At 45.0% G+C, this 24,674-nt stretch overlaps 1 protein-coding gene across 1 annotated transcript in view; it reads right to left on the reverse strand.

Annotated features, from left to right (window-relative positions):
* Positions 1-13,127: 13,127 nt before the first annotated feature.
* FCHSD2 (FCH and double SH3 domains 2) overlaps positions 13,128-24,674 on the reverse strand; it is a 202,347-nt gene continuing 190,800 nt past the window's right edge. The window contains exons 15-20 of the mRNA XM_054974082.1: positions 24,004-24,087; positions 23,687-23,864; positions 21,579-21,799; positions 19,478-19,607; positions 18,140-18,225; positions 13,128-16,030 (exon numbers count right to left, since the gene is read on the reverse strand). Coding sequence (XP_054830057.1) covers positions 15,944-16,030; positions 18,140-18,225; positions 19,478-19,607; positions 21,579-21,799; positions 23,687-23,864; positions 24,004-24,087 — 786 coding nt within the window. The 3' untranslated portion in view covers positions 13,128-15,943. The remainder of the gene's footprint in view (positions 16,031-18,139; positions 18,226-19,477; positions 19,608-21,578; positions 21,800-23,686; positions 23,865-24,003; positions 24,088-24,674) is intronic.

Here is a 24,674-nt window from a genome sequence, read left to right on the forward strand (position 1 = left end):
AAGGGCTGAAACCTGAGAAGATGGTTATAAACAAAGGGAGGAAAAGGACCGAGGGATGAGTGGCTATCCTCCGAAGTGATAAATTGTGTCCTGACAAGGAAGAGTCCTGCATTTTTAGCCAAGGTTGGTTATTTATTAAGAGCACCTTTTCCCCTCTGGTGCTGTACACTACAGGAGACACAAAAGCAGGTAGCACCTGCTGGATCAGGGCCCAGGGGCCGAATAACCCTCCCTGTCTATTGTAACAAGGGCTTTCCGGATCCAGTTCTCAGGACTGAAAAAGATCCTCCTTAAAGAGAAGCTTAGAAAAAACAAACAAAATGAAGCTAACAGAACCAACTAAGTGCAAAATAGCCTTCCAAATCTGTACCTTTTTTTTTTGTTCATGTTTTTATCCCGCTCTTCCTCTGAGGAGCTCAAGGTAACATACATGGATTTCCCTTTATTTTTAGCTTTTTACTTCATTTATACCCCACACCCCATATACCTTTTTCCCCAACGGGGACCCAACTGGTTTACATGGTTCTTGGCCAAATCCACACGCGCTCACCATCTGCTTATCTTGCGCAGTCATGGCAGTTGGGTTCATTCCGCTACCATGCTGTGCATCATCACATTCACCCTCCCAGAGCGTCTTCGTGGCGCAATCAGTTCTCCACATGCCACTAAGTAAAGCGTTATAGTGGGTGGTTCCCTCCTCCGTCGTCAGCGTTGACGGCGCACGTCACTGCCCTTTTTTTTTCCAAAAAAAGGTTAATTTTGCGCTATACCAATATTCCAACTCTTATGTAGGCAGAGCCAGAGAAAAGCCAGAGTATTTATAGGGGAGAATCAGGTTCCATTCAAAGCCGAGAGCCGAAAGTAACTGATGGTAAGATAAAGGACCATCATCTGTTTCTTTTCCTGGGCAAACCGCTGCTCACTAAAGTAGGTTTTGCGGTATACCAATCCTTTATTGTGCAAATGCTCTATGAAAGCCCTTTTTTAAAAAAAAAAAGGGTCGGGCAAAAAGATGTCTGCATTATCACGTGGTACAGAAAGGAGGCGCAATTGTGGCGCGGTGATGGCGGGGAACACGTGGAATGGGAAAGCGTGTGAGTATCTGCTTGAACAGCGCTGTGGTTGCGAAAAAGGCGAGGAAACAAAAAGGAAGTGTGGATTCGGCCCTCCATTTTATCCTCAGAACAACCCTGCAAGGCAGGTTAGGCTGAGAATCTATGACTTAAGTATGACCTAGTGAGCTTCTATGGCAGAGGGAAGATTCAAACTTGGCCCTCTCAAATTCTAATCCAACACTCTAACCACTAGACAACACTGTCTCTCTCAATATCCTCACAATAGGGTTGCCAGGTCCCCCTACCCTCCCGGTGCTCATCTTCTCTTCGCTACTTGCGCGCCCACTTCTGGGAAGTGACATCATCGTGCAGGTGCAGGAATGCATTGTGCTTCTCAGTGGGCCAATTTGGGCCCAAATGGACCCGATTCGGCCTGTTTGGGGCCAAAATCGGCGCACTGCAAAGTGCAGGAGTGCTCTTGGGGTGGCGCGATGATGTCACCCCCAGAAGTGATGTCGTCGCGCTGCCCCAGGAGCATACCTGGGAGATCTGTTCCACTACCTTTCTCCCTGCTGGCCAGGTGAGTGGGGGTGGAAGGTGGGAGCAGGGGATCCCCTACCCCCACCAGAATCCTGTAATTCCTACCTCACAACAACCCTGCAAGGTAGGTTTGCCTGGCCTGAAGTCGTCCACTGAGCTTCAAGGCAGAGTAGATGCGAACCCATGCTCCCCCTGCACTATATTGTGCTGGTGAAATGGTGATGGGTATTTTGAGGACACACGCTCTTTGGATTCCACAGGGCTGTTGTGACTTTTGGGGCAGCCCTTGACTTGTTCGCTTGCTTCTGTGCCCCCAGGAGTTTTATTGAACCCGTCCATTGGCAAATAGAAAGACTGTGGCAAAGCCACCACAGAGCCTTGGCCCAGCCTGCAAAAAGGGCCTCTGGACTCTCTACCATGAAAAAAACCCAATGCAATACTCTCAGTCTAACCTACCTCGCAGGGTGGTTGTGAGGGAGGAAAGGAGGAGAGGCGAAAGACAGTTATAAATGAAGTAAAATAAAATAAAAAATTCTAGGTTGGGAAACGTCTGGAGATTTGGGGGCAGAGACTGGGGAGGGTGGAAATTCGGGAGGGATGTGTTGCCATAGAGTTTACCTTCTAAAGCGGCCGTTTTCTCCAGGAGAACTGTTTTCTGTAGTCTGTGTTTCACTGCAGGCCCCTCCTGGAAGTTGGCAACCCTAAAAGGAAGGCAAAAGAAAGTGGCCAGAATACAAAACCGGGGGGGGGGCAGTGTTAAAACCAAGTTGGTTTTCGGTAAACGAGAGTTTCTCCTTCCCAACTCTATTTTGCTCAAAGGAAGTTTTGTAAACATTCCAGTAAATAATTTAAGTGGCGGCCATAAACACAGGAGGGAAGAAAAGAAAGCAGAGCGAGCGATTTAGCTGGCAATTGTTCTGCTCTTTACTATTTAATGAAGCTGCTGTGTTGCGCCTCGCTGGCACTCGCCCAAAGTCTATAAAGCAAAAGCTAGAGGATATGATCGCAGAGCAATCCCCCCATTCCGACTTTTACATTTATGTATATAAAAACTGTAGATCTTACCTTTCCATTAGCGTTGCCAACCTCCAGATGGGACCTGGAGATCTCCCGAAATTGCAACTGATCTCCAGCCTCCAGAGATCAGTTGAAATGGCAGCTCCGAAGGGTGGACTGTATGGCATAAGTCCCCCTCCCTGTACTTCTCTTTCTGCCAACTCCATCTCCAAATCTCCAGAAGTTTCTCAACTCAAAGCTGGCAACCAGATCCTCCACAGAAGTTAACCATCTGTCAATCAGAACACAACTTTTGATAATCACAAAAATTAACGGAAGTACCCATTGTGGCCCGTAGATTCCTGTATGCACAAAGCAGCTTTATCTTGCGTCACACCAGCGTCCATCAAAGTTATTCTTGTCTCCTCTGATAGTGGCGATCCAAGACTCCTACAAGGAGTTTAGGGTGGTGTTTACACTTGGCCTAGTTTCCTAGTTTATCCTCGCAACCACCTTGTGAGGTTGACAGTGTGTGAGTCTCTCTACACATTACGAAGTACCTAGGGATGCTCAAATGCAGGCCCTCAATTTTCATGCAGGCTGTTCTTGCTCGGCACATGTGCATGCCGCCTTCACGAGAGTTCCCTTTGTGTGACTCCATCTGCAAGTGTGCCCGGAGGGCAGAGCGCCAATTCAGCTCTGTTTTCCCTGCTAAAACAAGTCCTGGAGGCTCCTTTGACTTGCCAATTTGCATTTCTTTAAGGTGTGAGAAAGTGACAAGATCTGCATTTCAACGAATGGATGTGGGAGATAGGGGGAAACTGAATACTTTTAGCAGTTGAGGAGGAACTGATATAGAACGTGCGAATATACTCACGTGCAGGACTCATTTTGAGGGGGAATGCGCAGGAACACAGTTCCGGTAGTTCCCGAAAGAGGTCACATGTCAGGTGGCCCTGCCCACCTGACTCTCGGCCATTTTGGGCCCATTTCGGCCTGGATTGGGGCCGAAAAGGGTGGTAGATCACTCTCCCGCTCAGCAGCAGCCCAATCCTGACCATTTTGGGCCCTTTTTTGGACATTTTCACCCCTTTTTCCATTTTGGGCTCAATTTCGGCCCTGAAAGGCCAGGATTGGGTCCGAAACAGCCAGGATAGGTGATGTCAGGGGGTGTGGCATATGCAAATCAGTTATGCTAATGAGTTCCTCCAGTTCTTTTTCTATGAAATGACCCCTGCTCACGTGGAGCAAATTGAAGTCTGACTGTGCGATCAAGTGTATGAAATGTTGGAGGGAGGACATCTGAGTGTCCCTAGGTACGTCATAATGTGTAGAGAGACTGTGTGTGTGGCTGCCCAAGGTCAGCAAGCAAGCTTCATGTCATGTAGAGATATGAACCCAATTGTCTTGGATCCTATACCGCACTGCTGTACCACACTGGCTGTCCTGGAGAACAGAGAGGGACCCCTTTAAGGTCTATTGGTGTTGGCCACCTCTCCCAGAACAAACAGGGAGATTGTTCGGTGTTGATAGGATCAGATGGGCTGAACATGTGTGGAGGGGGATGGGTCCCTTGAGAGGCTGTAGTCTTTGGCTAATGTCCCACCATGCTGGCCCTTGATTCTAGCCCTTCCTAGAATCATAGAATCATAGGGTTGGAAGGTACCTCCAGGGTCATCTAGTCCAACCCCCTGCACAATGCAGGAAATTCACAACTACTGCCCCCTACACCCCCAGTGACTCCTGCTCCATGCCCAGAAGATGCTCCTGACACAGGTTGGACGCTTGTCAGCTTCCCTCAAGTTTTGATGGGAAATGTAGGTGTCCTGGTTTTACAGCTTGGCTCTCTCCATTACAGCTGCAAGACCAGGATGCCTACATTTCCCATCAAAACTTGAGGGAAGCTGACAAGTGTCCCACCTGTGTCAGGCGTCACTTGTGGCTTGGCTCTAAGTATGCAGGAGGTCCCAGTTCAATCCCCAGCATTTCCAATAAAAAGGACCAGGCAGGAGGTAATGGGAAAGATTTCTGTGCGGACCCTGGAGAGTTACTGCCTGTCAGAGTCAACAATACTGACCTTGATGGGCCAACGATCTGATTTAAGAGAAGGCAGCTTTCTCTGTGTACCCTACCTCACAGGGCTGTTGTGAGGATAAATGGAGGATATAAGAATAACGTAAGTTGCTTTGGTTCCCCATTGAGGAGAAAGGCAGGGTATAAAGTACACAAATAAACAGTAAATCAATTGCCCACGAATAGGACCTCAAGGAAAGAAACTCTAAGCATACAAAGGCCACCCCTCTTCCATTAACCAAACAAAACATTTCACTCTCTTGTTTCTCTAAAGAATCAATATATTGGAACCTCTGAGTTAAATTAATCCTTCTGTCAAAAACAATTTATGATCGTCTCCCTGCCATTGATTCTTACTGAACTAGTTTAGATTAATTTTAGGAAAGAAGTAATTAATACTACTCAGGGGTTATAGCTCAGATGAAGCCTCGAGTCATGAATGCAAATTCCCTTCTCGGCAAAAGAAGCATTCATAAATTTCTTCAACTCAGGTAGTTTCAATGGAATTTTTCAAAATCCCGGTCTCTCAAGAAATTAAAACACCAGCCAGAGATTGCCAGCACCTTAACAGGTATGTGGCCATTCTATGATGTCAAGAGCGGAGCCATCCAAAGCAACCGATCATTTCTCAACATTAATAGAAAAAATAATATTTGATGATATTCTGAATATGTAAACTTGCTGTTGACAAGTATTAGAGACAGAAAAGCAAAAAAAGGGAGTCACGGAAGAAACCAAGAACAAAAGCAGTGATGCGTTATTGCACATCAGCATATTGCACTTTACTGTTGTATTTTCTTGGAATATTGTACGCCTGGGACCCTTTGTGCTTAATCACTGATTGAATTTATGCACCTCTGAGTTTGTTTTGGCAGTCATGTATGGATATGAATATTTCAGATTGAAGAATATATGAGACTGAAGACACCATTTAATAATTGCTTATTTTTGATCTGTACCATTTAGTTTATTTGCTTTGTTAGTTGTTCCCATATGGTCTGCACAGATTATACAACAGGATACTGTCTGTGGATGTAGATATGTTCCTCCTGAATAGTTTCCCACGTTGTTCACATCGAATTCTTTGTATTTTGTTTCAGGAACTTTTCGTGTATTCGAATTTTCTGCTTTTCAGATTTCTGCTATACAGATTTCTATTGTATTGTTTATTGAATCTCCCAGTTGTTGATCACATGAACTTACACCGTGTAATCTGCCTTGACTAGGCAGACTATCAATAACATAAATAAATAAATAACATAAGCAAACAAATAAACAAACAAACAGGCAGAATAGATAGATAGATAGATAGATAGATAGATAGATAGATAGATAGATAGATAGATAGATAGATAGATAGATAGATAGATAGATAGATAGATAGATAGATAGATAGATAGATAGATAGATAGATAGATAGATAGATGCTTGCCAGACCCCTTTGTGTGCTGCTAGCTAGTGAAGAGTGGTACTGGGACAGGTGGACCAAAAATCTGCCTCTCTAAAAGACATCCTCACAGGTCCAATGGATTGCAAAACAAAACAACCCCACCCTAATGTCCATGTACAGTGCCGTGCGCTGCATTTGGAACACTCTGGACAGCTCTTGTCACCATACCTAAAAAAGGATATTTGGACAGCTGGGCAAATTGCAAAGGAGGGCAGCAACCACAATGATTAAAAGGCCGTGGAGAGATTTCCCTATAAGGAAAGGGTAAGGAGTTAGGGGCTTTTTATTTTAAAGGAAAAATGACTAAGGGTGCTTATATGATGATGCACAGAATGAAGGAAGTGAGTGGAGAACATTCTCCTCCTGTGGGTGTCCTCCACAGGGACACCCAGTGACATTCTGGGCAGTAAATTCCGGACAGGCTCAAGAATGTATTTCCTTTGCACCACACACAATTAGCTTGTGGACCTCATTGGCAGAGGATGGAGCAATTATTTTATTTATTTACGTCATTTATAATCCGCCTTTCTCACTGAGAGCCAAGCTACAAGTGACGCCTGACACAGGTTGGACACTTGTCAGCTTCCCTCAAGTTTTGATGGGAAACGTAGGCGTCCTGGTTTTACAGCTTGGCTCTCCATTACAGCTGCAAGACCAGGACGCCTACATTTCCCGTCAAAACTTGAGGGAAGCTGGCAAGTGTCCAACCTGTGTCAGGCGTCACTTGTAGCTTGGCTCTGAGACTCAAGGTGGACTATACAGTTTGAGATTAATTTCAAGTCAATTTCAAGGACCTTTCCATAAAGAGTGCCCTAGGGTAAATAAACACAAGTTAACAAAGACATAACATCAGTAAGAATCCAGTACAGAGTTGACGAAATGCTGAAACAGAACATAAGCAATTCTGGGGCTGACTTTAGACAACATGAAGCACAGGTAGCTCATAGGAGCACATATTTAAGACAACAGATAGGATGTATGGCAACATAATGGTGAAGTTTGTGGTGCCTAACTTTTTCGAGGACTGACATTTGACAACATAGAACTACCCAGTATGGACATACTTAAGGCAACAGGTAGTATGTAATGCAACATGATGGTGAAGTCTATGGTCCCTAACTCATTAGCAAAGCATCTGAGACCCCCTCCCTACAATACAGCCCTCAGATCTGAGTAATAATTCGGTTTTGCATCATTTGTGGAAAGCCAGGAGAGTGGGGGCTCTCCTGACCTCCTCAGGCAGGCTGCTCCACAGGGTAGGGGCCACCACAGAGAAAGCCCGTGTACGGGCTGCTGTTGATTTCACCCATGTACTGGGTGACACCTGCAGGAGATCTTGTTCAGATGAGTGAAGCTGCCGTGGAGGGACATAGGGAGGGAGGCAGTCCCGTAGGTATGCCGGACCAAAGCTGTGAAGGGCTTTGTATGTAATATCATTACCTTGAACTGAGCACGGTAACTGATAGGTAGCTGATGGAGTGACTGCAGGATGGGAGTGATGTTCATGCTCCTGCTTGCTCCTGATAGCAGTCGCACCGCAGCGTTTTGCACCAATTGAAGTCTCCTGGTTAACTTGGATGGGAGACCTATGTGTAGTGCATTACAATAGTCAAGTCTTGATGCTCAGTCAGGTGGCTTTAAAGGGAGCGTGGTAATGGTTTAATAAAACCTCCATGTTCCGAGGCAGTATGCCTGTGCATACCAGTATTTTGAGGGCGGGGTATGAGCAGTGCAGTCTAATGGGCACTCAGAAGCAAGGCCTTATACCTAGAAGAGATGCATTTATTCTTTCGTGGGTCCTGGTGGGCTTGAGAGAGCTAAAGATTCCCTCATCTTCATCTTCTCAGAGGGATTCTCAAGCTGTCCCCTGGCTGGCTTAGCCTACACACAATATCGCATACACTTGTCTGTTGGCAATAGGGTTGCCAGCTCCAGATTGGGAAATTCCTGGAGATTTTGGGAATGGAGCCTGGAGAAGGCAGGATTTGGGGAGGGGAGGGTCCTGAGCAGGGTATAATCCCATAGAGTCCATCCTCTAAAGTAGCCATTTTCTCCAAGGGAACTGATCTCTATGGCCTGGAGATCAACTATAATTGATGGTCCCCGGCCCTAAGGAAGCCTGCCTCGCTTCAACCAGGGCCAGGGCCTTTTCAGTCCTGGCCCCAGCCTGGTGGAATGCTCTGTCAATGGAGACCCGGGCCCAGCGGGACATATTATCGTTCTGCCGGGCCTGTAAGAGCTGTTCCGCCAGGCATTCGGTGGTTGAAGGGGGCGGTGCCATGTCGGCCTCCCACCTTTGGGGTGGGGGTTCTCCCCACCATTGCACTTTAATATACTTGGTTAATTTATTTTATTATTGCTTATTGTATGTTGATTTTAGAATGATTGTTTTCTTGTTTTTAACTGTTGTTCACTGCCCAGAGCCTCTGAGGATAGGCGGTTTATAAATCGAAATAATAAAAATAAATAATTCCGGGAGATCTCCAGCCAGCACCTGGAGGCTGGCAACCCTAGTTGGCAGGGATAGTGCTCTGGACAAGCCACTCAGGAGACTGCTGGGCTGGCACAATGAGGAAGGTGCCCGCATACAGGAGGGCCTCTGTTCGTTCCTAGCAAATACTTGTGCAGGATGTAGTAGGCCTTTGCTCCTGGGTCTGTACCAAAGCCAGATGGGTCTAAGCGACACCCCCCACACAGCAGGATCTGAGTCCAATGGCATTTTAGAAAGCAACGAGATTTTAAATTCACAGACTGTCAAATGTTAGGAGAGAATGGAAGATTCGTATTCACTTACCGTGAAGCTTCCTTTCTCGGTGGTCCAGGAGTGGGGCAGTCCTTACTTTTGGGATATAGCTCCTCCTCTCCGAAGGCAGGGTCAGTCAGCTGATTTTGATCCTGGAGGGGAGGGGCTTGTCCCTGGAATCACCAGTCTGTTCCCAAGCCCTGACTCCCCATCATGATACCAGAAGGGAAAATAATAACTCCCCTCAATTTTTTTTAATAGAAAGATCCCTGCCTTGAATCCACTGGAAGACTATCGTCCTAACTCTTCATCCAATCCTAGAAGCCGCCCTGCAAGAAACTCGGGTGGGCAGAATTGTTATGTTTTTAGATGGTATATTGCCCCTAAAAAAGGTAATAGCACCAAGTCATTACTGAGCCATGGGGGGCGTCACATCACGACGTTTTCTTGGCAGACTTTTTGTTACAGGGTGGTTTGCCATTGCCTTCCCCAGCCATCTACACTTTACCCCTAAGGACACTTCAAAAGCTAACAAAGATAACAATGGAAGGTGTTGGAAATGTCAATGTAAAGGTGCAACGTTCTATCATAGGGGGTGGACATGTAAGAAGGCAAGAAGATATTGGACAAAAATACATGAAGAGATGCAAAAGATACTAAAGTTCTGCTTTGAGCTGAACCCTAAAAATATGTTATTAACTATTTTACTAGTAATATTATAAAAGCACACAACAAACTTTTTAAGTATATGGTGACGGCAACAAGGGTAGTATATGCAGCAAATGGAAGACAGAATTTTGCCCAGATGTGATTGAGTGGATGAACAAATTGTATGAATATGCGTCTATGGCCAAATTAACCTCTTACAAAATAGACCAATCTTAGAATTTCAAAAAAATGGAAAGGCTTTTTTGACTATGTAGTTGAAAATTAAGAAAAAACGAAGAGCAGCTATTACTGAAGTAGATCAGCCGTAAAATCAACATTTTAAAATTTTGAATATAAAATGTTGAGTGTTTATAAGTAAGGGGATGGAGAGAAGAAATAGTTTGTAGTATAATATGCTGTTATATATTCTGTTTCTATAATCTTTGTATCCTACTATATAAAAGGCTAAGTGTATTCAAGACAACTTACTTCCTACCTGGCTAGGGATCCTGACGGTGTTTTGTCATCTTCTGGGCATGCAGTAAGGGTCGCTGTGTGTGTGTGTGGGGGGGAGGTAACTGTGCGTTTCCTGCATTGTGCAGGGGGTTGGACTAGATGATCCTAGAGGTCCCTTCCAACCCTATGATTCTAAAGGTACCACGCATCTTGATAGATGGGAGGAGAGTAGCAAAGGAAGATATCAGGATGTAAAGGCATAATCCTGCTTGGTTAGGGCAGAAAGTGGCATCTGGGCATACCCCTTGTATTGTTTTTTATACATTTCTGGAGGAAATTGGAAAGTAGGTATCTCTTTAGGCCCCCCCATATGATTCCTGCAACCCCCCCTCCTTCCCAAGACAAAGCTCAAGTTTCCCAGAGTGCCTTTTTTCCTGCTGAAAAACTGCCTTGCTTCTCTTCTCCAGTGCAGAGAGACTTTTTTGCATTCTGGTAGGAATCTTCAATCAGTTTTGCAATCGCTCGGTTCCCCTGAGATTAATACTCCGGGTAGGCAGGAGCTGTTCATCTTATGAATCACGTCTTTCATTTTCACTTCTTTTAAACGGCAAGAATCTCTTTGTCGTAAATCAAAACGCACGCATTCACCCACCCACCCACCTCAGCCCTGAACTGTGTTTCCAACACAGTATGGAACAGATTTCCATACTGCATTTCGCCAAACATAACATGCACAAGTGCTGCGGGGACAGCAATCGGGAGGCAGCTTGAGTTGAGAAACCGGTTGGTGGCTGCTGTGTCTTCTCAGACCCTCATTGCTCTCTGGACGTCCCTACTTCCCTCCCCTGTTCACTGTTCCCAGCTGTAGCGCTGTCTGCAATCCATCTGTGTTTTTAAGACTTTCAAGGTGGCCTGTATTACTTCTCACTGTCTATTCCCTGCCCTGGAGATAGATCAAGATGGGTAGCCGTGTGCAGGGCTTTTTTTCAGCTGGAATGTGGTGGAACGGAGTTACAGCACCTCTTGAAAATGGTCACATGGCTGGTGGCCCCGCCCCCTGATCTCCAGAAAGAGGGGAGTTTAGATTGCCCTCCGTGCCGCTGGAGCAGAATAAAAATGAGCAGTAAAAAATTCGCTTTCACTGACCGCAATACTGCTGCCTCAGGGGTCAACTGTTTAGGTTGAAATTATTTCCTTATTCTGAAATCTAATGATGCCCACACATCGAATCATCCCACATTCCTACATAAGATGTGAGGGGGAAGATTATCTCAAACCATTTTATTTATTTCATTTATAGTCTGCTGTGTTCTGACTCAGACATATAGTCATAGAATCAGAGGAGTTAGCTGTGTTAATCTGTAGTTGCAAAATAGTTGAGTCCAGTAGCACCTTTATTGTAGCATAAGCTTTCGAGAACCACAGCTCTCTTCGTCAGACGCAGGTGACAAAGAGAGCTGTGTTTCTCAGAAGCGTACGCCACAATAAAGTTGGTTAGTCTTAAAGGTGCTACTGGATTCCACTATAGTCATAGAAGAAATCCTGTGCAACCAATAGGCGTACATCGTTCATCTCTAAAGTCCAGGGGTTGAAAGGTAGACTGCAACAATTCTGCTTTTTTGTATGTTTCCAGAGCCTCACATTTTATGCCAACATGGTGTATGGTACACAATGGTTCCAAAGGACTGCTCAGCTAAGTAGCCTGGGCCAGTCACACTTAGACTAACCTACCTTGCAGGACTGCTGTGAGAGCATGTCTGTGGTTCTTGCTTTCATTTTGTCCTGAGCTACTCCAGAGCAGAACGACGTGATATAAAGAGGAGCTGCTTTGGCTGGGAAGCGCCTCTTTGTCGCAGAGGGACAGCAAACTTGCCTTGCATCGTTCGTCCTAAGTGTTGAAGTCTGCTGAGCCAAACTACAGGATTCTCTACAAGGGGAGGAGGGGGCAGGGGCAGAGAAAAAACACCCCCGAGGTTTGGTTTTTGTCAGGTTACATACTTCCTGCTCACTTCATCTACTGTCACTTCGTCACGCATCTGACGAAGAGAACGTGATTCTCGAAAGCTTATGCTACAATAAAATTGGTTAGTCTTAAAGGTGCTACTGGACTCTTTTTGATTTTGCTACTACAGACTAACACGGCTAACTCTCTGGATCTTCGTCTACTGTGCGCACTTTTGATTATACATCCCCTCTTTTCCATTCTTCACACTGCCTGTCTTTTGTCTTGTATTCTCTGCAAGCTTGCCTTGAAATAAACGTCTCTCACTCACACCGTCTGCCTCCTTCCTTAGGTTAACATCCCTTGCCAGACCTAGAACGACCTCTTTCATTTTCTCTCGCCGCCCTAGCTGCACCATATTCATGGAAACAGATCACCTGTTTAGCACTATTGCGTACTTTTGTAGGATCTTCCCCTGGTGGTCCCTGGCCCCAAGGATGCTTGCCTGGCCTTGACCAGGGCCAGAGCCTTCTTGGTGCTGGCACCAACTTGGGGGAACTCTCTGTCTTTTGGAACAAGGGCCCAGTGAGATTTACTATCCTTCCACCAGGCCTGCAAGACAGAGATGTTCCACGAGGTATATGGTTGAGGTGGGGTGGGCTCCTCCACTGGTCTCCTGTTGAGGGGATTAGAAACGTTCTGCCACCAATATATCAATGTTGTCTGCCTGCTCCCATCTCAGGGGATGCTTTTGGGACCGGGTTGAGCGATACGGATGGCCGCCGAATGTTATTGTGTAAACTGTTTTTTATGCTTTTAATGCTGTTTTTTACCCTTTTAATGCTGAATTTATTGTAATCTTATTATCTATGTTGTGATCCGTTCGTGGGGAAACCGGATAATAAATCTAATAAATAAATAAATAAAGTAGTGGTCCTCTGGCACTTTAAAGACACACACATTTATTGTGGAAGACCGTTTCAGGAAAGACCTTATTTCGGCTGCAGCATCTCTCCCTTTGAACCTCCTGACTAACCCTCCTGTTTCTCTTTCCTCTTTTAATGTTGTTATCCGCCCTGAGCCTGCTTGCGGGGAGGGCGGAATATAAATACGATAAAATAAATAAATAAATAAATACATCCCTGTGAGCTTGTTTATGTCCCTTTGTCGTTAAAAGTGCATGATCTATGATCCAGTAGCAGTCAGAACACATTAAGCCACATAATTGTTTAATTCCACTTTTTTATTATTGAACATTTTATACATAATAAATACAAAGTTTTACAGCCAATATAAAGAAAGCATCCAAGGAACTGCTCTCCTTGTACTGACACTGTACATGCCGATACGTTCTATTGTATGCCCTGTATGAAGTTTAAAAAGGAGGCGCATTTTTACAACTTTTATTTTTTTAAATAAAAATTAGCAGCTCTTACAGAAAATATTTTTTAAAAATATAACTAAAGGAGTTTTTTTTTTAAATAACACTTTCTGAATTTTGAAAGTCCGGATAAAGACTACAACAACAACAACAAAAAAAGGATGCAGAAAAACCGGCTGTCTGAACAGAACGTGTGATTATTGGCAACAGTTAATTTTCCGGAAGCAATTTTAAAACCTTTGCAGTAAAATTGTCTTTTAAAAATGTTTTTAAAAACCTTTAAGAATAAGTTTGATAAACACTTTGGAGGGAGGGAAAGACCTCAAAGAGATCAACGGGATCAAAGGCGCAAACACCCCCGCCCCCCAACATTTTCACTCCAACATAAAATCTTTAAAGGAATCGGCCAATTATTTGGCGATTGTGGCACACAACCCTATTTCCCTTCAATCTTTCCTCACTCAGGCCAACTGAAGAAAAAAAAATCTCCCCGCCCCACATCTTGTTTCAAGAGATCCAGCCAAGATTATTTGTGCAAAGTTTAAGATAAATGATTTCACAAAATGCAGCCACAGAAATTAAAACGAACAAACAAAAAAACCCCCAAGAGAGTCTGAAGTCCATCAGGCAACTTAAACGTAGAAAATGTTTACTATGTTTCCACTTGCTTAAGGTAGAAAAATGAAGACACAAGAGCACTTTTAATGTTCTTTTATATTACAGCTCTTACAATGTATTTCGGGGGGTGGTTTTAGATATTCCAGCCAACGGGCCAGAAGTCGCCTGGAACGGAACACAATGTGGTTCTTTTTCTCTCCAACATGATGGTTGCTGCTGCTTGGAGTAAAGGCCATTTTTCTCCAAAATCTATTTTCTCCCCCTCCTCCTATATCATGTCTGTTCATCTTAAAACTCCAGAAACGACCTCAACGAGACTGGTATCGTCAGAGAGGCCCGGATTTTCACGGCTGCCTCCAGCTGCAGTCACCTGAGAGCTATGCCCCCTTCTATTCCTTGCCCCAAGAGCTGACAGAGAGCTGCAAGATGCCAAGGATTGCTTTGCCCCGTTGGCTCTTGTCATGCTGAGGCAGAGGGTAACTGTTCCCCCGGAGTGTTGTCAGCTGAGGACACAGCTGTCATTCTCCTGTGACACACATGCTCTGTTTTCTCCCACACTTATCTCTGGAAAAATGAGCTTTGCAAGGTTTTGCAAAGCCTGCCACCTCCCACCTGTTTGATCAGACACAGTAATGGGATGAAAGAACCTGTAAGCGCTCCACTTCCCACCACTTTCAACAACCTCGTAGTGAGCGGGAGGGGAGATCAATGATCCCCCTCCCCAACCTCAGTTCCCTGGGTCTGAGAGCTGGCAGGTGGGCCTCAGGTGGGAGACCTGCATTAGGACTATCCACAACTAAAGCTAGACACCACACTCCAATATTCTGCAACATTAAAACTTCTCCTCTCTAGCCGGAGGTTCCAATGTCCGAGATCTACTGCTAAGGTAGAGAGTAAAACTACACAACGATAACTGGGATAAGAAGCGACCCGAGTACGAAAGGGGGAAGGAGATAAAAACAATCTGCTTCCAAAAAGCAAACAATGGTCTTTTCCCAGCTCTAAGATGAAAATCCTGCTTATTCAGTGTTATCCTAACGGGAGGAAGGGGAAAGTTGCTACTAAGTCAGCACTTCCGAAGTAGATATTCTATTCATTTCTAAATGCACGGCATAAATATTAATACAAAAAGGAACATGACATTCAGGTTTTTTTTACGGTTTGTTACGGAAGAGGCGTACACTGAAGTCATTAACCCCGGAGAATCCACGGCGTTTCTGTTACGGGCAGAATTTTTTGTTTAACCCTTTGTCAGGGCAGGAGGGGGAGAGGAGCCAGCCTCTCGTTCAATCTCTGTGTGTGAGTTCCCCTCTCTATTCCACAAATTCTGATTCATCACCTAACCAGGTAAGTACTATTATTTGAACAGGAAAAAAAATTAATACACATTCCTATGGCAACAGTAATATACTGTACTAACAATGCACATGGTCTATGTATGCTGTGGCCTGGCCGACACGTTACACTTCGCACGCAGAAGCATATTCCCCCTGTGAGGACTTGGCCCTGTTTATTGCTGCAACCCGTAGCACCAGTCAATAAGTCCCCATTCCACCCTGATGGGGCTCAGAGATGGGACGAGGGATGTGCTGTACGTTGCAGAGGCTCCCAGGGCACGTCGTTCCACAGAAGCATTTCCGCGTAGAAAAGTTAATTGGCAGACCGGTCACGAGCGGCACAAAGAAGGCGGTTCGCTGGAGCCTCCACCGAAAATAAAAAGGCCATATTTCAGTTGCCGAGGCACTCTGTTTGTGACAGGCCCAGCTTGCTTTGTGCTAAAGGAGGAAGGATGGCAGATAGACAAAGTGAAATCAAACAGCATCAACAACCAAAAAAAAAAAAAAAAGGCACAAAATATTCATGACTGCAGGAAGGAGGGTCCACCACCACTGTGTCAATGTCTCTGGAAAATCCTCCCATTTTCCCATGCTCTTTTAAAAAGTCTCTTCCATCATGCAAAGGTGCCCAAGAACGAGAGCTGACCAAACATTGCCAACGCTTGGCCTTGATTGTAGAACAACTAGGCAGTCTGCCATGCTGGTCACACCAGGGTGATTTCGACATCCTCGATCTTCTCTGCTGGTCTACGATGCTGCTGCTGCGTTGGGGGAGGAGGGGCTGCTCGTACCTGAAACAGCCAAAATGATAAACCGACCGTGACTAGAAGAAAACTCCTGGGCATGTAAGAGGCTGCAGAAATCCATCCGCCTGAATAGACAGAGGCCTGTTGTCTCCAGACGGATCAATTGCAAGGGGGTTTGAAGGAACACGCAAGGCCTCAGTAAGGAAAGCTTTCGTGAGTGTATGCAACCGAGAGAATGGACTCCTACTGGACTCCAATGAATGGACTCCAAAAGAACTAGAATATAGATATGGATATCTAGAAAGGTTTCTTAGAGCGAGAACTTTATCAGGCCTGTACAAGAGAATCACTGGGCTAAAGGATTTTTAAAAGATCTGTTACTTACTGTCCAATTGGGGGTGGGGGAGAGATGAGCTACAAGATGGCACCATTCTGCCACAGCAGCTGGGAACAATCGGAGAGGAGAATATGTGCAATCTATCAATCATCAGGACTTCCAAGATGGGTACGACATTCTGGGGACCTGCTTGCCTTAGAGGCTCACAGAGTTAGGAAAATAGTAAAGAGTCCAGAAGCGCCTTGAAGACTAACCAACTTTATTGTAGCATAAGCTTTCGAGAACCACAGCTCTCTTCGTCAGATGCAACAAATGCATCTGACGGAGAGAGCTGTGGTTCTCGAAAGCTTATGCCAAAATAAAGTTGGTTAGTCTAAAAGGTACTCCTGGACTCTTTACTATTTTGCAATTACAGACTAACATGGCTAACTCCTCTAGAGCTAGGAAAGTAATTTGATTTGCTTTGGTATGTTGAAGTTGGGGCTGAGTGGAAATGGAGGAAACTTTTTGTCTGGGGGGTGTCCATGGTGGCTCTTGGTAGTCCTGTTAATATTTTTTTTTATAGATTAAACTCACCATAACAGGTTAAATATGTATATTTTGACAGGCTCTCTGTAGCCATTCTGGTCTTCCACTGAAATTAGCGAAGTGTGGGCATTCACACGGTCCTTTTGTTTACAGTTGTGCGAAACAGAGTTTTGTCTCAAGACAATTAACGTAAATCAACTGAGCAGAAAACCTTCACATATCACACAATGAGGGAGAGGGGACTTGCACAGGAAAAGTGCTTGGTGAAAAGCTACCAGACATTTCCTCAAGATTTCAGCAGACAAGAGGCTTCCCACATTTACTTGCTATAATACATCAGTGCCCAAGCACGACACAAACGAAGTAGAATATCTTCATTGTGGTGTGTTGGGAGACAGATGCTTAGAGGCAGGACACCTCCAAGACCCAGATACAGGAGACAAACCAGCTTGTGGGATTTGATGAGGTATGTGGCTGGCTAGTATTGGAAAAAAGACACTAGAACAGATGGACCCATCAGTCTTTCCAAGCCAGGCAGTACTTCAGTTTAAAACATTACATGGAAATTAAATTTTTTAAAAAAATTATATGTGTTCGTCATGTAAGAAATGCCCACAGTTGCTTTTGATAATGTTCCTTAAAAAAATATGTGCAACAACAAAGGAAACAAAAGTTGCAACTGTAAAAGGACAAAGTCAGAGAAAGCCATAAAAGTGGCAAGTAGAGGAAAGTAAGGTGGGCAAAACTTTTGAGCGAGGGTCTTCAAATGGCACCAGCCAACAGGAAACCAGGCAAGAGAAGGGGGAATAACATTCCAATAAAAGCTTTGGAGGAAGGTTTTTTTTTTTGCAAACTAGCAGCACGTCACGCCTGGCACCTAAAGGCTGCCAGGGCATGCACGCTAGTCTGCAGGTGGCCTTCAGGGGCTTGTGACCTCTTCCTCAGTCTGCTGAACTGGGAAGCAAAATCCTACGGGGCAGCTGTGCAAGTCTGTTGCAGTGGAACTTTTTTGGAACACAAGGTTTGCAAGGGGCAGGTAGGAGCACAGGTCTCGCTGGGTCTGGCTCACAACGGCCACCGGCTCCTGCCCAGAACTCCCCCAAACCTACGCTGTCATGGCCGCTCGGGCCATCCATGAATCACACGTTCATGAATTGCAGTGTAAAAATCCCACGGAAACAAGCCATTTTGTGCACTTGGTTTAACCCTCCCTTGGCACGGGGGGGGGGAGGGGGGGTCTAATGAAACCGACACCTGGTTTTAAAGCTCCGGCAGGCCTCGAAACTTACAGGTCTCAACTTGCCATATGAGGTGCTCTCTGGAAGAGGTCGTGGAGGCTGAGAGAATCCAGGAGAGTTTGAAGTGAAGCTGTGATCTATAACAGGAGAAAAACCATCATGTTCAACCTGTCTTCTATGGAGTCAGATCCCTGCTCTATCGGACCGGCTGCTGCTCCCTGGAGTCTCGAGGCAGAGGATCCTACTCTGGGAATTTAAATTTTAATGCTCACAGCTCTACTACTTAATTCTACAGGAACTGTGTGGCAATCCATGTCTCTGAAACAGCATGGCACAAGAAAGAGCATCTTCTATGGAAATTCAACGTCACAACTGTTCACTAAACAGTCCCATGTTGGAAAGGAGATGTGGTTAAGGGACCGATCATCTGCTTGCCACGCAGAAGGTCCCAGGTTCAATCCCCGACATCTCCAGATAAAAAAGGGATCTTGGGTCACAGGTGATGTGAAAGACCTCTGCCTGAGATCCTGGAGAACTACTGTAGTCCATGTAAACAATTCTGACCTTGAGGGACTGATGCTCTGATCCAGTTTAAGCTAACAAAAGAATTCAGGACCACCTAACGACACCCACTTCAAAAGTGAACACTCATATATTCAATACAATTATTCAATACAATTACAATTTGCCAGATTACACGCAATTCGTACAATATTCACAGCTATATAGCTATATGACCTACGGTGCCTTCCTGGCCAGCTATATTGTTGCATTAAATTGCATTGGACTGAGTTATTCTGTTTATGGACTCATGTATTTAGCTATATAGCTGTGGTTATGGACTATTTGTTATACCAGCACTGAGCACTTTTGGGTCTTGCCACAAAGACTGTATGGATTAATATAACTTTGCATTGTGAATGGATTTTGAATATTGTACGAATTGCATGTAATCTGGCAAATTGTAATTGTATTGAATAATTGTATTGAATATATGAGTGTTCACTTTTGAAGTGGGTGTCGTTAGGTGGTCCTGAATTCTTCTGTTAACTTACTCTATCAGGACTCTCCGGTTTTTGTTACCCTGATCCAGTTTAAGGCAGCTTTGTGTGTTCAACGTACGGACACAGGGCCTGGTGCAATATCAGACACTATTACAGGGCGAGAGCTTGTAGGAACTAAGCGGAGGGTCCAAAGTGACCTTGGGAGGCTTCATAGCACTCCTGGCCACACCACTTTGGCTACTAGTGGCAGCCACATTTTATGTAAGCCAAAAGTCTTCTTCTGCCAAAATTCCCGAGTGCGTTGTCCACTGCGGCTTCTCTAGTGCGCATCCCCCCCCCCCCTCCTCGCCAATATTCTCGGCCTTTGCCCTTCAGCCGCTCTTACCATTCGCGGATGGAGACCTCGGGAAGTACTGGGAACCTCTTTTATCAGGACTATGGAAAGGGCTGGCTGGCGGCTGGTCGTACAGGGGCAGCGGTGCCAGGGAGTTCTGAGGCTTTGGAGAGGGAGAGATCTGCAAGGAAGGCATAAAAGGATGCAGAATCTGCACTGGGTACGTGAGGTTAATTCTACTGGGAAATCCCCCAATAAGACGTTTATTTTGCCACTGAAGATGACAGGGCAAGAAACATAAAACAATTAATGCATGCACTCATCCTTGCCTGTAACAAAAATGGTCTTTGTTCATAGGAATTTATATTTATTTAAAATATTTATATGCCACTTTCAACCCAAACAGGGTCTTGAAGACAGCAGACAGGTATTAAAATATTTTAAAAACACTTAAAATGAATATATAAATACAATAAAATATATGGACATATATACAAACAAGCACACACACAAACAGGAGCAGGTGTCACTAGGTGTGTATGGTGGGGGAGAGAGTTGTGAATTTCCTGCAGTGTGCAGGGGGTTGGACTAGATAAACCCTGGAGGTCCCTTCCAACCCTATGATTCTTTGATTCTAGGGAGGAGGGCCAATTAGAGTTTACTCTTTATAGATGGGACAGCCTGTGGAAGTTTCTTTCTCACAATCTCTCCTGCCTCACAGAGACACACAAACACTTTATTTAACAGCAAGTTTCGAGTCCAGCGGCAAATCCTGCTGTTCTACTGCGGACCAACATGGCTGCCCACCTAAAACGCTTCATTTACAATTGATATGCCACCTTTCCACCCAAAATATACATACATACAAAGTGGGAACCAACATCATTCATACGTGTGTGTGTGTGTGTGTTTATGCATCAGGTAACATTGCACCTGGTCCCTGGAGAAAGGGGAGGGCTGCAAATATGACGAAGCATTAAATCAAAGCAACAAATCAAACCCACGAATTAAAAGGTGACAACATTGCAAGAAGACAGGCACCTTTTGGAGAACGGAGAGTACTAAATTGGGACGGCAAGAATGGGCAATTCTCCTCCCACCAACTTGGGTTTGATCTCTCAATCTACGGCGCAGATTAATCACAGGAAGGAGACCGGGAGTTTCCTCTTTCTGCTTCTATTTCCTTTCTGCCCCTCACCCCTCCTTTTATTCTTTGTAGGCACATCTGTTGTTTACTTTTGCCAAAATTCACAGCGTGATTAATATTAAAATTGGCACAGCCAGAGAAAGATGAAGGGTTGCGCCTGCCTGTGCAGATCTTCAAAAATAAACCACTCATTTGCCTTGCCTGGCAAAAGCGGCTACTGTCCTTACGGCAGGTGAAGACGCACAATTAGGACAGGCTGATGAAATATTAAAAAAATAAGTCACCCCCCTCCCTTTAACAAGAGTTTCCAGTCCTGCGAAACTCAGGGGTCCTGAAATGACAGATGTGCCGTGAAATATTCTACAGCAAATGAGCATATGTGGATTTTGGATTTTTTGGTGTGGCTTTAAATTCTGATGTTCTCTTGTATTTTTTTTGCTTGATGCATATTATTGTTTGTTAAGGACTCGGATCCAGTAATGTGCCACCAGGAAGGCTGCTTTCAGCAGTTGCTTTTGACCCTGGAAAAATGACTCCTGGGACTGCACAAACAGCCATGCAAGTGGTCAGGGGGCCTGCAGACAGGAGGAGCTAGCTTTCAAGAGCCGGCATTCCTTTGACATCACAGGCAGGAGGACAAACAGCCAACTAAATGGAGCATCAGAGAGGTTTGCCGCATTATCTGAGTGCTTTCCCGCAACCGCCTGCCCTCTCCACAGACACAGAGTGATGACGAACAATGTGGGAGGAGCTTCCTACAAATCGACTGTGCTGTGTGTTACCATGTTGCATGCACTGGGCGGAACTCTGGGCCAGGTATGGAGAATTAAGATCGGCAGCGTTATGCCACGTGTGCCACCTAGTTCCCTAGGCGGGAAGGGGGGGCAGTTAACAAAATTAAGGCCACTCCTTTACAGTCAGACACCACGAAACAAAGGACATCAGGCAATAACCCGGTCACAGTTCTTCAAGTTATTCCAGAAGCTGGAATGATTTCTGCTATACCTGAATGTCTGCAACACACTGAGTCTCTCCGTTTTCCGAGGCTGTTAGCTCTTCCACAAGGACAGAGGGGAAAACTCCAACGCGCCCATTGAATTCCCCTTCCCAGAAACCATCGTCATCCTGGTTTTCCTTGTTCAATATACGGATTATCGCTCCTTCTGGGAAGGACAGTTCATCATCCGTCTGGCCCTCATAGTCATAAAGTGCTTTGACGAAACATACTGGAAGAGAAATGGCAAATACCACGAACTGAGAGTCCAACGAGCTGAAGGGGCTCCCTGAGGCACCTCTGCTGAGATCTTGATGGCCACTGCATAACTCTTTCCACCAAGATCTTATGTGTTGGGAAAGTGGATTGTATCCAAGAGGAATTCTGAAATTAGTGTCCTAGGTACTCCAGCCAAGACCGATAACAACAACAACAACATTTGATTTATATACCGCCCTTCAGGATAACTTAACATCCTCTCAGAGCGATTTACAAAGTACGTTATTATCATCCCTACAACAAACACCCCGTAAGGTGGGTGAGCTGAGAAAGCTCTAGAGAGCTGTGACTGACCCAAGGTCACCCAGTTGGCTTCAAGTGGAGGAGTGGGGACAGCATCCCATCCAGGGCTTTTTTTCAGCTGGAATGTGGTGGAACGGAGTTCCGGAACCTCTTGAAAACGGTCACATGGCTGGTGGCCCCGCCCCCTGATCTCCAGACAGAGGGGAGTTTAGATTGCCCCTCTGTTTGGAGATCAGGGGGCGGGGCCACTGGCCATTTTCACCGAGAGCAATTGGAACTTTAAAAAATCTAAACTCCCCTCTGTCTGGAGATCAGGGGGCGGGGCCACCGGCCATGTGACCATTTTCTCCGAGGGCAACCCACTGAGTTCCACCACCTCTTTTCCCAGAAAAACAGCCCTGATCCCATCACTCCAACTTCTATTAAAGAACTGCAGTAGCCAATAGGACATGATGGTGCAACACTGGACTGCCAATGAAAATGGGGTCACTATGCTGATTTCTGCTCTTTCACCCTTAATGTGTGGGGCAATGAAATACTTGAATCTGCTAGTTTTTAGGTGAAGATTATGGATGAAAGTGATCGTCAAAGATAGTTCCAGTGATTCCTTATTTATTTAATTTTAATATTTATTTTATTTATTTAAAAACATTTTATTTATTTAAAACACTTCTATGCCACTTTTCCACCCAATTCAGGGTCCCCAAGGCAGTGAACATTAAAATAAAACACTGAAACGTTCCAGACGTTAAAAAGCATTTAAAACACAAACCAACTATTTAGAACAAATACAGCATAATATAAATACATAAAAACATGCTGGCAGGGAGGAAGACTAATAAGAGTTAGTAAGGGAACATCAAGCAAAACAAAAATGTCTTCACCCACTGTTGGAAGACAAAGTTAGAGGGAGACAGACAAATATCCCCGGGCAGGTTCCAAGGTTTCGGTGCCACAACCAAAAAAGGCCCGTTCTCAGGCTGCCACTCATCTAGCTTCAGACAGCAGGGGCACTCAAAGCAAGTTCTCCAAAGATGACCAGAGTGGATGGATAGGTTCACGCGGGAGTAGGCAGACCTTCAGCTATAACAGCCCCAAACTGTATAGAACTTTTAATGGTCAGTGCCAGCACCTTGAATCGGGTCCAGAGGCAAAACTGGAGTCAGGGTAGATGGAATAAGACTAGAATGATACAGTCCCTAGGACCCACTCCAGTCAACAGTCCAGTCACTGCATTCTGTATCACCTCTTGCTTCCAGACAGTCTTCAAGGACAGTCTCATGTAGAGTGCACTGCAGTCATCTAATCTAGATTTATGGAGGGATTTTATGTACCAAATGTATTTATTTTTAAAAACTTCACTGCTGCCAACACTGATTTAGGGATTGCCTTACGGATTTCAGACTGTAGCCATATTTTAGCCACCTGCTTATGTTTAGGCTGCCAGTTTTGTTCTTCAGGGTTTGTATTCAGTGATGAAGACTTCAGCCCTTTTGCAAGAAATGCTGAATGCTCTTTAAGGAAGGAATGGGGCTGGTAAGTTTACCAAAAGCCCCCCCCCTCCACCTGAAGGACGACCCCCAGAAGATCCACTCACCACTGGAGTCTCCATTGAGGCTTCCTGAGACTAGCTCAGCTTCAGTTGAATTGCTCGAAGTATGGGACCGGCTGTCCAAGGCTGCCAGCGATTGCAACATGCTCAAGAGGCTGTTGGATGTAGGAAACTGCAGGTATTTCTCTGGCACGTAACCCACATGGCCCGTCTTATTTCGCGCCTGCAGAGATTGAGGAGATCGGCATGCTTGACATCCTTGTGTACCTTTCCATTCAAATATATACATATTTAAAAAGATGACCCACGCCCTGCTACTGCCCCTTCAACATGCCACAACGACAGGAAAAACAAAATGATACCTTTACCCAATCTTCCATATCTCCATCTTCAATAACTTCCAAAACTTCGTGTTCCTCAATGGTCAACTCATCTGGCTGGGAAGCCTGCAAAGGATGGTGGTATAAAATTTATGGGAGGGGTGTACCACGTCTCAGAAAAAACACTGCAGTTTGTAAAATAATGAATGAATCTTAGCACTAGAAGGGTCAGGGACCCAAATCCCTTCCTCCTCATCAGCATAGGCTATGCTAACAGCGGGACCTTTCCCAGTGTGGCACCTCGCATTTGTTCCCCAGGAAGAACTGTGAGAACCCAACTCTGAACTCTTTTCAAGGCATGCTGAAATGCTTTTTTAAAATGTTGAGAAAGCATTTAGTTTACTGATATAGTCTGAGCTGATCACACTTTAAAAAACCAAACCAAACCACTGTTTGCTTTAATGCTCCTGTTATGAAACTCCATTCTAATTTCAGTGCTGTTCTAACGCTGTTTCTCAACTTCAGTTTCCATCAGGCAAAGGAAGGAAGGGGGTATAACTGGGGAGGGAAACAAGCAAATAAAACATCCAGAAACAAGCTTAAATCATTGCTGATCTGCTCTTACAGTTACTCAAGTTCTGGTGTTTAAGGAAAACAGAATCCCCTGTGGTTTCAAACCACTGTTTCTTGTCCTCTGTGGTAGACTGGAACAA

The sequence above is a fragment of the Eublepharis macularius genome, chromosome 3, assembly GCF_028583425.1.
Source record: "Eublepharis macularius isolate TG4126 chromosome 3, MPM_Emac_v1.0, whole genome shotgun sequence".
In the NCBI taxonomy this organism is placed as follows: domain Eukaryota; kingdom Metazoa; phylum Chordata; class Lepidosauria; order Squamata; family Eublepharidae; genus Eublepharis; species Eublepharis macularius.